Here is a 14,298-nt window from a genome sequence, read left to right as displayed (position 1 = left end):
AGTACCCGGTATGCTAGAAACATGTTGCTTAGCTTGCAATCAGGTGATAGATATTGAGTTTTTCGCTCTGAACTTGAACAGAATCTGAATCCTGTGTAATTTGTCATGGTCAACTGTATGCATCTTCCACAGTTTAATTACTTTCATTATGTGCAAATGTTTGAATTGGTCCTCACTGTAGTTGTTAGGCATGCATATATAGGCATTTGAAGGTCTAGTCCTAAGGTAGGATATAGCTGAGTGAAGGTGAGCTTCATGCGTCATGAATCTTAGTTACAGTGATCTATATATGGTGTGCATGCCTGTATTATCTTGTGCAGTCCATTTCTTCTTGTTCATCTTCCATTTGTTCAATGAGATTGAGGAAGATGCTTATATATCCTCAGTTCACATTTCCAGATTCCATGGCTTATACTATCAGGATATGATTTTGCTGCTTAATAATCAGTATCCAACTTGGTTCTTCACACCATTGACTATAAACTTGCATGATATTATCACTGCCACAAAATGCACAGCTCTTCTCACACCCTCCAAAGATCTCTTCAGGTTGTCCAGCTTATCTCTGTATTCATCAGAGAATGAGAGAAGTTTGCTGTCAATTAAGTTTTCATTTTTCTTCAATGATTTAGGCATATTTAGATGCAAGCACTCTATGCCTAGTATGCAGATGATTGTTCTGGCATACTTCCATTCCTGTTGAAACCTGAATTGGGTATTCTTTTGGTTTTTGAATTTTAGGTATTCTTTTCTCCTTTTACAGCAAGTCGTATTAGAGTTCAGAAATTTTGATGATCAAAGATTCAACGAGGATGAAGATTGGAAGGAGGTTGAAGTAGAGTATCTCCTTTTGTATTTTAGATTCATGAAGTCAGTGCTCAAGGAGGACAAGGAATCTTAGTTCGAAAAAATATATATATATATATATATATATATATATATATATATATACATATAAATATATATATATATATATATATACACATATAAATATATATATACATATATATACATACATACATATATATATATATACATATATATATATATATACATACATACATACATACATATATATATATACATATACATACATATATATATATACATACATACATATATATATATACATACATATATATAGATGAGAATTGTCAACCGCATTTATCTTATGTGAAATAATACATAAGCGGATTGTGTTTGAGCGGAGATAACTCAGAGACTTTATAATTTATTTTACATGATAAAAAATTTGATTTACATTAAAAATGTAGATGAGAATTGTCAACCGCATTTATCTTATATCGATTTTCTGATATATTTTTTTATTGTTAATTTGCGTGATTTCAAAAAAAAAAATCCCCTTTCCAATAAGACAATGAAAGTTAATCCATCGCTTATACAGTGTCAAACGCTTAACCATTATTAGCTCTCATGATAATCTCATGTTAATTTCATGTGATTTGGATAGTTGCTAATGTTGCATGCACATGAATAACAGAACATGATATAGACACCCATCTATACATCAATAATGAGATAAAATGAAGAGACATAAATGCATATGAGAATAATAATAATAAACATAATAATTATGTTTTATCTTTATGGGAACATAGCACATTAAAATTGAAGTTCACAAAAAAAAAAAAAAAGAATCACAGAAACATACTTGTCTTATAATTGATGAGTCCCATAAATACTACTCCATTTGCACATACATGGTTATAATAAGAAAAGCTCAAAACCATTTCCATCAAAATAAAAAATAAAAAATAAAATTTCAACAAAGGTTTTCCTTAAGTGGAGTGAGTTGTTTATGCCAACAAGCAACATCAAATCCACTATAAATTCTGCTTCTCTGTTGATGGCAAATCATTGAGATAATATAAATGTATATGTTAACAAATACCTAACTGTGTCAAAATGAATTCAAGTCTTCTGCTTTAATTAAAACAAATTGCAATTGCTAATTTGGTCAATGGTGTGATGTATGATAAATTTTTTAGCATCAAGCTTTGTCCCTGCTGTCTCTTCCCACCCAAATATAGGGTATGAAAACAAGGCCACACAGCTAAATATTGGCTGATGTCTGAAGGTACAGCTGATTTAGTACACAATGCTGTCTGTAGCAACAGATGAATTAACTCATTGCCTACTAATTGAGTTCCAAGCAAATGCTGGACCATCCTCAGGTCATACATGATACAAAATAACATAAATCATAAACAACAAAACATACTGAGGAGATATTTATTGTGCCAAAACCCACCAACATTAGGGGAAATGTCTTTATGTGATTCATATGATTCATTTAATTGTGCTAAAACACACACAACCTTGTCACTTAATTATTTATGTAGCCTTGAGTGCATTAAAATCATCCTGGTAAAATGTCAAGAAGACAAAGATTGATGCTTTACTATAGAAGATGCACAAATAGAAACAATAAGAAGACGGCCAGCTAGAAATGCTAGCTACTACTACATCAGTGTATAAAATAAGCTTAATTCAGTACATAAATCACAATTCATATATAAAGAGCAACTTATTAAGATTTATCTACATGTTTAGGCTAATAAAAGAGTAACTAATAATAAAAGAACTATAAATTATAAGGTTCAAAGAGCAAGAAATAAACTGCAGCCAACTCATAGGACTCATTCAATCCACAGAGGAGAGAGAGAGAGAGAGAGTGTGTGGGCATGGCTGTAATTTCCCACAACAAATTGCTTTGACCACTGCACTGTCTCCCCCTGCATTCCAAGTACTTGTGGGTGGGTTCACAGATACAACAAAACAAAGCATCTCTGACACAAAGTAAAAGCCACCTCTCTCTCCTCGAGGCTTTCGAGTGATTTGGTGAATCCAAGCGCTGACACTTTTTCTAAGTAGATTTAGCTAGAGATAACCTACCTAGTTCAGCACAGAATACATATATCTAAACTGACACATACAAATCTCAATCTCTCTGCAGCTCCCCACCCTTTTCATGCCACTGTGTCATGTGCCATGCACAGAGAGAGAGAGAGAGAGAGAGAGAGAGAGCATCTCTCTCCATGAGCAGTTGTGAAGCAATCATGACCTCAAAGTCACAGCAGAGATTCCCACAAGCCCAGCATGATTAATGATTGGAAGTGAGAATGGAATGGCTGATGGAGGAGCTTAGCCAGTGGTGAGTGTACCAAATCACTCTCCTTTCCTGGCCCTGGACTTTTGTGTGACACCTACAATCAGGTTCTTTGTTCATTTATTTCTGGAGCTTCTGCATCCTGTCAGTGGCCAAACCAAGGATTGAGCTGGCAAGCTTGTTGATGGCAGAAGCCAGGCCATCCATGGACTGGCTGCTCATCTCTGACTTTGACTCCTCCAGTTTGGCCTTCCTCTCCTCTATGCTCACCAGATCTTTGTGCCTGGTCTCCTCCTTCTGCTCTCCTGCTTGCAGCGCCTCTGCTATGATCGAAGCACATTTCGAGATCGCAGAACTCAGCTCCATGGTGTTGCTTCTGCTGCTGCTGCTGCCTCCTCCTCCTCCTCGTTTTCTCTTCCTCTCTGGTGATACTGAATGCTGACTGTCTTCGGAATCTGTAGCGATAAGGAGAAATTACACATGGAAAGGAAGAGCCTGAAAGCAACTCACAGCAAACTCAATATGCCATGGAAGACTATAACTTACGTTAGAAGGTAGATTGTTAGAAGCATTAGTAGCAGAACAAATATAGACATAAATCTCTCTCTCTCTCTCTCTCTCTCTCATAGTTCAGTTGAAGTTCCTGGAAGGAGAGAAACAGATATGCAGCGCTGGAATGCAAGCAGCAGCATTTTGGAATAGAAGCATGGCTTGATCTATTAACTGTTGAATATGTTGGACCGAGAAGTCTAACCTATGGTGGCCATTGGTCGAGAATGTGGCGGAGGATAAGGAGGAAGGGGCGGCGCAATCATTGGCGGTTCCGGAGCTTGTGATCCTGCACCTGGGCTGCCGTGCTGCATCGAAGCTGAGGCGCCCCCGAGTTGCCTCTCCTCTTGCACTGGCCTCGCGGCGGCCACACATGCACCACCACCACTCGCCTTCTCCACCATGGCTCTCCTCTGCACGACCTCGGTTAAGGCTTCGTATATCTCAGGCAAGAGATTGGAGGGCAGGTTCTTCTCCTTCCTCTCATGCCTCTCGAGCTTCCAGTAAGATAAACCTGGGTTTCCTCCGGCGCTCAAGCTCAGCTCATATGTTCTGACCTTCTTGTAATCCCTCATGAGATTATCCCACCGGTCATTGCACTGGTTTTGGCTCCTGTAGCACCCATGTCGCCAGCAACAGTCTTCCACCCACTTCCACCTCATCTCTTGTGGCCTGCTACTGCCGATGCCGCTGCTGCCCCGCGGCAACTCCTTCAACCTCTGCGCCCTCCTCTCGTAATCCATCTTCTTCGCCTCGATCAGAACCATGGTCTCAGTAAGACTCCAGTTCCCTTTTCTGTACTCCCTACATCTGTCTTCATGTTCTTCTTCTTCTTCTCCCACCCCGACCAACGCATTCTTCTCCATCTCTATCCTGTCTTTCTTTAGCAACCGTCTCCTGACTCCCTTTCAACCTGCAACCTTCGACCCAGGAACAGAACATGGCGCAAAGGGGCTCTCATGGTTTTGTAGTGGGGCAATGGATTGCATGCAAATAAACTAGCAGAAGCGCAGGAAAAGCAGCATGCCGTGGTGATTGCATGCAGATATAATAACAAAGCGGGAGAAAGCAAAGGATCCTGGCATGGCGATGAAACTTTTTAGCTTTTCCTTTGCCCTCTCCCACTCTCTCTCTCTCGCTCTCTCTCTCTCCCCGGCTTTTTGTAAGCTCTCGGCATGATGTGGGTCTCACCGAAGCAGCAAAGCCTTCAAACTCCAAGCTTTTCTTTAAAGCCCCCGACCTACTCATCGGTGCAACCTTACGTTGGCTTGCGTTGATGGATGGATGGATGGATGGATGGATGCTCATAATAACCTCTACCACATGCTTGGAGAAGGAGAAAGCAGCATCATGTACACCCACCGAGCACCTGGTGGGCATCATTGGAGGATAGAAGATAACAGGATCATCATAAGACGAGGCCACAAACATCCAATCTAGCTGACAGCTTCAGCGAGCCACCCTGTGGATCATCATGTGTGCATGCTGCACAGTAAAAAAACGCCAGCTTTTCCAGAGTTCCCTGGCATCTTCATTTTTCTTCCAACTGTTCCTGCCTTCTCTGTCTCTTCCAGCATGCAATCCTTCATACTCTGCTATGTACAGAATCAATGGATCCGACCATGCATCGGGATATCAAGCTATGCTTGCGCGAACGTTAAAGCGCCTGTTTCATGATCAACCTAGTAGAACCGTTACAAGCAAAGATACCACTGCTACAATTAACAATTCGGATCACCTACTGGAACTGTTACAATCAAGATAACACTGTTACAATGTCCTGCCTCGTAAACGGGGGGTGTTTATGACGTTTCAAACCACTAATCTCCCAATAACAAGCAAATCCATTATTTTAAGCGTCCTGTTTATGTGATTAATTAATTAGATATGTTGTTTGCTAACTAACAAATGAATTGAAGGGGCTGTCGATCCATTTGACTTAATTAACATGCCTAAAATGACTTCGATATAACGCGCGTAATATATATATGTATCGGAATAGTCGTCACTCCGACCTGCCCGACTTCCCGAATGATCTCCCCGAAAACCCGAATTCTCCTCTGGTGGTAGTTCCGATCCCGCGATACCACTCGTCGATGGCCTCCGATGCGGGCTTTGGGGTATGTGATTCCTCGATCTTGGTGTTTTGGGTCTCCGATAAGGGTTTTGGTTCCCTCTTCTTCGATCCATCTCACGCCCAAAACCGTGTCGATTTCAGAGGGCGGAAGGCACGGAGAGCAGCTTGAAGAAGATCAAGCGGTTCCTGCTGCAGGTCCCGCTTCTCAAGCGATCGGAAACGGTGCGGCTTCGGATCACTTGTTGTTCGTCGTGATTCCAGTTTCGCTTCCATTGATGTCAACATCATTTGCATCTGGTAGAATTTTGGGTCCTATCATTTTCTTGAGCATGTAGGATTTACTGTTATTGTATACTTCTCTTTAGTTTATAGCGTATGAAAGATACACATGCAGTGTACTTACCTTATTACGAGAAGATAAATGACAAAAGGACCAGAAAACCTGCGAATCATCTTATACGACTATTACCTCTGCTCAATTCAACATGCTTAAAGACCTTGTATAAGCCAGTTGTTATACTCCCGAGGTTTCTACATTAGAAGCCTCCATAAGCTGCCAGGACCATCACATGTAGATCGTCTGCCATCTATTTTGTTGTTTATATCATGCTGTCACCTTCCCCCTATTTGGAGGTATTTCGCCACTCTGGAATTATAGGTAAGCAATGATGTTGAGAAAGCACTTGTTGTAATTATTTTCCTAGAGTTGGTTCAACTGCTGATAAGGTTCTCTTCTTCTCTATGTTGATTATGAATGGCATTAGTTACGCATTCGCTTGTTGCATTGGAAGCAAGGAAAGGAAGGCATGTTCGTAGACTGAGTCAGTACTCAGATTGAGTCGATGTCGTAGGAAGGTTCAAGTTAGTGGAGAAGTTGCATTCCTTGCGAAGTGCAAAATTATATAATTTGCAACATTCTACTTAAAGTTGTGTGGAATCTGGAGCAAACAGGTCAATTTAGAGTGGGATCTGTAGCAATTTATCATGGTTAGTGAATTAACATTTTTCATTATATGCATCTAGAAGTTCAGACTTGATAACCAGTGTACTTATGGCTGATTAAACCTTAAAAGCATCTACTAAACTCTCACTTTACTAAATGTTAATTTCTGCTGTAAAAATTTTTATTCATCCATTATGCAGATTGTAAAATTTATTTAGTCACCCACTATAATTATATAGTTCCTCTAATACTGTTACTCTTATATAACCACTAAACGAACCTCGGGTCCTGCTGAAAATCATCTAACTTGGGTATGCTTATCTGAGTTCGGGTGTTCCTGTCTGAGTTCTGGATTGACAATATTTTGTTTCAAGTTTCAAACTTTTCTCTGTGCAGTCTGTGTCTGTATCTGTTTATCATGTCTGATTTTTAGTTATGTTGACACTTGACAGATTCCAACAACCAGCACAGCCCAGTTGGTGCTACGGGCTTACAGAGAGGGTCTGAGTAACTTCAATTGGAATGATTCTACATAATTAAGAACAGTTGCTACTTTGGTTGCAGCTGCTAACTCAACTGTGATGGAAGCATCAGAAGAAACTGAAGCAGCAATGATGATCTCCATGAGAGCTGCTTTGGGCTTGGTGACTAATAATCCAAATGAAGGTCATCTTGATGATCTTACAATTATGAAGGTACCTTACTGGCGAGACTTGATCTTATGATGTCACAGGGATTATGTGTCTGCAATATTTTATTGGAGTGCAAGTGCCTTTATTTACCAGATTTATCGCTACTGGTCTCATTTTGACTTTGTTTTGTTTAAATTGTTACAGCATATCTCAAATGATCATATGGAAACATATAATTAAAATAGTGCATGTGATGATTTTATGAGTTGATATGCATATAGTTAAAATTGCATAGCATATGGTTTTCATTGTGGTTAATGTTCATAGGAACAAACTTAATTGTTGGAGAGTTGGCATTGGAGTGGCTATTCAATGAAATTGTCGGAGGCCAAGAGTCTAAGAAATTGTCTAAAAGATAGAGTTTGTGGCATGCATCATGGAAAATAGGATGGTAAATTCAGGGTGCATTTAGAGTTCGAAATTCTGTTGAATGGATCTGAGCTTATGGACATATACTTTCGAACAAACAGTCCAGTTTGTAGTTAAGCTAGAATTTAGAGTAATTGGGGCAGACAGCCTGTACTATAGAACCAGTTAGAAAACGAACATATTGGCTGGCCAATTCTTGATAAACAATGTGAATTGCTCAAGATGGTACATGATCACAAATGCATTAAGAACAGAAAAGGGAAGAGTTGTGGGAAGCCTTTCAAAATAGGAGAGTGGAGGTCACTGGTAAATAGTGAAAAAGAGTTTACCGAGGCTTTCATTAGCGTTCCTTTAGTGAGATCATTGCCAGAAGATCTACATCTATTTTAATTCCAGTATATAATTTTACTTAGTAATTGGATTTTTATGTGATTTTACGGAAATATCACTTTAAGTTTCAGTTGGTAATTGATGGTACAAGAGCATGTTGTCCATGTAGTACTTGTAGAAGCATTGATTTACCTGGTATTCTGCAATTTCAGGAACCTCACTTTATGATCACTTGTAGATTCTATTTGCTCCTTACTTAAAACTGTTATGCAGTTCATTTGTGACTAATAGTTTTCTTTTAACTTTTACATGTCACATCTTTTCTTAACAGGTTGCAAAGCAACACAAAGCAGGCCTGTGAAGAAAGATCTGAGTCTGCTCTGGTGCTGATGACACTCTTCCGTTAACAAAGCATGCTGACTCATCGAAGGATGATGTCAGCGAAGCTTGCTTAAACGATTCTGGATTAGTCTCGGTTTCCATAGACAGCGTGGTTCAGCTAGCAGAAGGTGGAGTGGAGATCCATTCATTTGGAGATGCTGAGTGGTGTGGCTTCCGATCTACTGATGCAAGGATAGCTGAATGTACGTGAAATCTCCCTTGAAGCAGGAGGCATCTTGGCCATTTTTGTTGTTAATCCAACAGTTGATTGTCATCAACTTGAGCTGCCATTTTTGTTGTTAATCCAACAGTTGATGGTCATCAACTTGGGGGGATCACTTGGCGACCTTGATGCTTAGACCATTTTCAATAATTTTGTAATGGTTTTGTGGGCAATGCGTCAATTAATATGATTGAATAAAGTTTGTACCGTGACATGCCGAGGCATCTGTTTGAAAACTCGACTCAATTCGAGGGACAGTACCAGGATATCCAAAAGAACTGCCAGAAAAAGGTGTGTCTAGTAATCATTTGTTGGATGTTCTGGTGTCTGTTCCATTGTTACAACTAACCATTATATCTGTTCCATCTTAATGGAGTTTAAATTTGTGCAGATCAATGAAGGCTTTTTTTTTATCCATTCAAGATTTGGCTTGATCAGACCAACCATCTTATTGGGTGAGCTAAACTTCACGATTAATGCCATTAAATGTTTCAGTTATGCTCTCTGATTCTGTGTCTCCTAGAACGTTGCAGTTGATTCCTGAGATATGGTTGAATTATGCATCATGGTGTCATTCTAAAATAATATATATGTTTACTGGAATGAATTATGATACAATTAATTTATTTGATGTTCCAATTGGATATGTTTGCATCGAGAAGACATTGTTGAGTTGTTGACCATGAACAGTTGGTGAAAACCACTTTATATCTTGTTGTGAAAAGATTTACACGTTCATAGACTTGCTACTAATAAAATATTTAGTAAGAAAAGTCTAAGAAAGAGACCCTCATTGAAGCATGCTGCTGATAAACTAAATGTGGTTGATCTGATGACAAGTAAATGATCCATCAAGATAAGGAAACCATAACAAAGTCAGAAAACCACCTCCTGAACCTCATCCTCCTGCCAAAGTAAAAAAATTTCAGAAGCATCCTTGAGAGGCAGCATCAAAGAGTGACAACACAAATTGTTTTCAGGTTTGATTTCTGATCAACAAGTGCATGTTCATTGTTCTTATAAGACTTCCCATAGGCCATCAACACTGGTGGTGTTGGTGGTCAAGAGCTGCAATGGTCTCTCTGCCTTTGTAAGGTTGGAGTTCATCAGTCATTTTCCACCCTCTCCTCTTCATTAGACCAAGTTGCTGCTTGTGTTGTGGCATCTTTTCTGGTAGTTTTGGTTCTCATTCCAGTTCAAGATCAGTGAGACTGGTGGCTGATTCAAGGAGGAAGTAGGTAGCAAGTATTCTTGTTCTGGAACAGTGAACAAGTGTGGTGACATGTACCATCAGTTTCACTCTGCCTTTTCCTTTCTCTCTTATTAGCATTTGACTATTCTAATCTTACTGACAAGAAATATAGTTTTGTGTATTATACCACAACCTGACAAATAATTCCCTGGCAAATTCAATATGCCACATCACTGTGAAGACAACCAATAAAGGCTTTTTCTTCTTCTTCTCTCTCTCTCTCTCTCTCTCTCTCACTGCTCAGCTCAATTAAATGTCAGCTGGAAGCTGTCAACCAATAGTATTCTGTGATCAATGACCAATACTTTTTGATCAAGAAAAAGTCCACGAGAAACTTTGCCACGAGATGTGACCAGGGAGCAAAAGGCTTTTGGCATTAGTGCTCAAAAAGTCAATTGCTATAACTTCTATTTCCTCCAGGAAACCAACAAGGGAAATATTTAATGAACCAACATCCGCCTTTTCTTTAGGGTAAGATTGGCAGAATGAAATCTACAATGAAATCCGTCTTTATGGAACGCTAATTTCTTGCTTGTTATTGTAGGCGTTCTCTAGATTAACATTTATATGGTGACCATTTTTTTCATTAGAATCTGGATGTTCTAGGAATTTTATCATGTGAGACTAGTAAAGAAAGTATATCATAGCAGAGGTTATAATGTAAACTCTTTTGGATTTTGTTCCCAAACTTCAATATTTGACAGTAATCTTGACATCCATCACTTTGACTATAAGGTTTTGGACATTTATTGGAGCTAGTGCAAAACATCTACTTCAGAAACTGGTAGGGAGACAAATGCTGAGGCAATATTTTGAAAATGTACCTTGAAACTGAGCTAGGCTTAGTGGCATTGCATTGTTTCGTATCCTCTCCTAGATACAATGTGATTATACTTGAAGATAAACTTGTGCATCAAATTCAACCATCACCTAGATTCAACATATGTAGTCATGAAAAGTGTCCTTCCACTGTTCTATTCTGATTATAATTGGTTCTTTGTCCTGGGGACAACCAAGGAATAGTTTGTTTCCTTGCTTGTTCATGAGCCTTTTGTTGGCTTCTGCAAGGGATTACCCCCCCTCCATTATTCTCAACAGAAGAAAATACCTTGTCTGAGTTTACCTAATAACTACTGGTGCATTATTTCTTCTCTTCTACAAATTAACAGCCTTAAACAGCAGCATTGTCTGAGCTATGTATAGCTCTGTTTGTTAATGCAACAAACAGAGCTATACGAGACATTAAGAACAAATAACGCAATTTAGCGTATTAGTATTCTTCAATGAATGTGAAGAAATGTAGAAGTAAATCACAAAGCTAGAATCACACTTGATTGCTAACTAAATTTCAGTAGAGTTGACCTCCTAACATTTTCTGACACTTGATTGCATTAACTGATCTAATTTTGATGTTGTATACCCAAATTTACTTTTATGAACAACAATGACATCTCCCTACTAGCTCCTTAATAGCAAGAAAGCATGTATGGACACCAAAATTAACTTCTTTGAAACCTCTTGATTTGTTTGGATTTCTTTTACTCAATTGATGCTAAGCCAATATTTATCATATGAAAAACACATTTTGTGTAAGTTTCACAAGCCTTAAAAAATAAATTAAATTCACTTGTTCTAAAGGAAATGCTAAAATGTGTGACAAACAGGGTTTTTTTTTTATCATATAATTATTATAACAAGCAAATTACTAATTTGAGATGTTTGGACTCAGTTAATGCCTTGGCATGCTCTTTGCAAACTCTGTATCTGTGGCTTTGATACATGAATATCTGATCAAGATTACATGTTTCTTAAAGATGCAACTTTGACCTTCTGTTCTATCTCAAAAGAAAAGTTCAATGTTCAGTTTTGTTGTCATCCCTGTAGAATTATGAACAGACATGGTTTGTCTGATACAGTCAATTAGTTTGCCATGGTGCCTGTTGTCATGCTCGAGACTATTCTAGTCTCGAAGCCAGCATTCAAAAGTGTGCTTTGTTTCTTGTCCACTAGCAACCATATAAAAGTAGAGAGCTGAGCTTGTCCATTAGTTACCATACTCGGACTTTGTGTTCCATTGGTTACAAAACAGATGCTGTCGATCTCAATGAGTTCTCTCCTCTCCTTGGTAGCATTGTTGATAAGCAACATGAAACTTGGTTTGGTTGGCAACTTTATCCACTTTGTTAATGATTATTATTCATCAGGAGTCATTGTGGAACAACTCAGGAGATGATATTAGATGTGACATGAAGACGGTAGGTAAGAAAAAGCTAGTTTTTGTGGTTATTGGCGTTTATGTCATTTGTCTCACTGATCCCAGTGCTCCACAAACTTTCTGTGCATTGAGAAATATGTGATCTTGCAGTTTCTTCTTCATAGAAGGATTCTAGTTTAGCCTGCCCCATGGGAGAGGTTAGAAACTGGAATCAGATTCTGCAGGGAGATACAGAATCCAAAGTTTCTCGGGGTTCTCTCACTTTTCTACCGTCTTTCAAAGGCAAGTGGAGAGAAATTTTGTTGAACATGAAGAAACACTCTCTCTTTTTCTTTATCTCGATTGAGGACTCACCATATGGATCAGAATTTATGTCATGTGGTAAATTTTATTGGGTGCTTTTCCATGCACTTGTGATCACAGAAGGTATTTCATGAACACATACTTCTTTGAAATCAACAAAATTTCATGAATATATTTTATATGTTATGTGAAAGGGTTATCTCATTTTCTCTTTTTATAGGATCATCGCATGAAGTATTTGTCACAGCACCACCTCAACATCAATGGTCCCATCAGAAGACTAGGGCAAATGTGGTTTTCAGTGTTCTAAGGTTGGTGTTAGATGAGGCTCATCAATGTTAATCCCAAGTTTAGTTTAGATCATGCTTCTATCAGTGTCCCTGTGCCATCAACCACCATCATAATTGGCATCCCCCCACTGCAGTGGATCGGTGGATGAAGTCGTATATAAGGAGGGAGAGGGTTCAAAGATGATGTCTTGACCAAGGCCACCTCCACCACCTTTTAGGCTCTCCGTCGTGGCCTCGCAGCCATGAGATGAGAACACTCATTCAGAAGAAAGAGAAGGGAGGAGAGAAGATAGTGATGGAGGAGATGGTGAACAAGAGGGAGGAGGAGGATGATGTGGTGCTTCCCGGATTCCGATTCCACCCCACCGACGAAGAGCTCGTCGGGTTTTATCTCCGCCGGAAGGTGGAGAAGAAGACTCCCAGCATCGATATCATCAAAGAGATGGACATCTACAAGCATGATCCATGGGATCTACCAAGTAGGTTCAGCTGCCTGATCCATACTTGCACGCACTGAATCCTTTTCATTCTCTGTTGGTGGCGTCACAGGAGTCGTCACTGCCGGAGACGAGTCGTCCTACTTCTTCTGCCGTCGAGGGAGGAAGTACAGGAACAGCATAAGGCCGAACCGGGTGACCGGGTCCGGTTTCTGGAAGGCCACCGGCATCGATAAGCCGATCAACTCCTCAGGCGACTGCGTCGGCCTGAAGAAGTCGCTGGTGTACTACCGAGGGAGCGCCGGGAAGGGAACCAAGACAGACTGGATGATGCACGAGTTCCGCCTCCCCTCCGGTGACAGCAGCATCGCCGACGACACCAGAAGCACGCAGGAAGCTGTGAGATCTTCTCGCTTCGCCTCCTCGTTTGCAGAATCCTCACCCCGGTGCGTTGCGTTGCAGGAGATCTGGACCATCTGCCGAATCTTCAAGAGGAGCGCCTCCTACAGAAAGCAATCGAGCAAATGGAAGGCATCATCAACCCACAAGCGAGCTCCAGCTGACTCGAGCTGCGTAACCAGCAGCTTCGAGTGCGACAACGGAAGCGACTACAGGTGCTGCGCCTCCTCAGGCTACTCTTGCTCTCAGGAGCACAACCAGGTGCATGGATGGCAGTGCAACTCGATCAGCCAACCTCCATCGCTGTACTCCAACGTGGTTCAGAGTCCAAGCACGAATGAGTTCTTCAGAGATGGCGACTGCTGGGATGAGCTTGGAACGATGATTGAGTTCATGGCAGACCAAAGCCTCCCTATGAGTGTGGATACAGTTGGAGGGATGTATCATGCATATTAACGCCAATAACTAGATAGAATAAGGGAATAAGAAACGGGAAGCCCGTCAGTGATGTGACTGCTTCATGCTTACACTTACCTTCGATGTCCCAAACAATATGGACGGAATAAATTGGAATGGTTGCTCGGTATGTCATTCATTTATGTTGATTCCCAGATAGATCTAATCGTTTCATGGTTGGATTGATATTACAGATGCGATAATTTCTTTCATATCTTAATAAGTAGTATTCTGAGATTAAACATTTTGATG

At 40.0% G+C, this 14,298-nt stretch overlaps 2 protein-coding genes across 2 annotated transcripts; one reads left to right on the top strand and one right to left on the bottom strand.

Moving 5' to 3' along the window:
- Positions 1 to 2,635: 2,635 nt before the first annotated feature.
- LOC103983308 (trihelix transcription factor ASR3-like) lies at positions 2,636 to 5,142 on the bottom strand. The gene is made up of 2 exons (XM_009400534.3): positions 3,885 to 5,142; positions 2,636 to 3,585 (listed from the first exon to the last, which is right to left on the bottom strand). The coding sequence occupies exons 1-2, from the start codon at positions 4,543 to 4,545 to the stop codon at positions 3,251 to 3,253; spliced, it is 996 nt and encodes a 331-aa protein (XP_009398809.2). The 5' UTR covers positions 4,546 to 5,142; the 3' UTR covers positions 2,636 to 3,250.
- A 523-nt stretch (positions 5,143 to 5,665) lies between these two features.
- On the top strand, positions 5,666 to 14,176 carry LOC103982217 (transcription factor JUNGBRUNNEN 1). Its single transcript, XM_065106947.1, has 10 exons — positions 5,666 to 5,799; positions 5,898 to 6,053; positions 7,152 to 7,394; positions 8,422 to 8,985; positions 9,086 to 9,149; positions 12,151 to 12,205; positions 12,312 to 12,587; positions 12,685 to 13,233; positions 13,304 to 13,590; positions 13,654 to 14,176. The coding sequence occupies exons 8-10, from the start codon at positions 13,002 to 13,004 to the stop codon at positions 14,044 to 14,046; spliced, it is 912 nt and encodes a 303-aa protein (XP_064963019.1). The 5' UTR covers positions 5,666 to 5,799; positions 5,898 to 6,053; positions 7,152 to 7,394; positions 8,422 to 8,985; positions 9,086 to 9,149; positions 12,151 to 12,205; positions 12,312 to 12,587; positions 12,685 to 13,001; the 3' UTR covers positions 14,047 to 14,176.
- The last annotated feature ends 122 nt before the right edge of the window (positions 14,177 to 14,298 follow it).

Source organism: Musa acuminata, chromosome BXJ2-4 (genome assembly GCF_036884655.1).
Source record: "Musa acuminata AAA Group cultivar baxijiao chromosome BXJ2-4, Cavendish_Baxijiao_AAA, whole genome shotgun sequence".
NCBI lineage: Eukaryota > Viridiplantae > Streptophyta > Magnoliopsida > Zingiberales > Musaceae > Musa > Musa acuminata.
The sequence above is the reverse complement of the archived record's forward strand: the minus strand, read 5'-3'. Positions and strand labels throughout refer to the sequence as shown.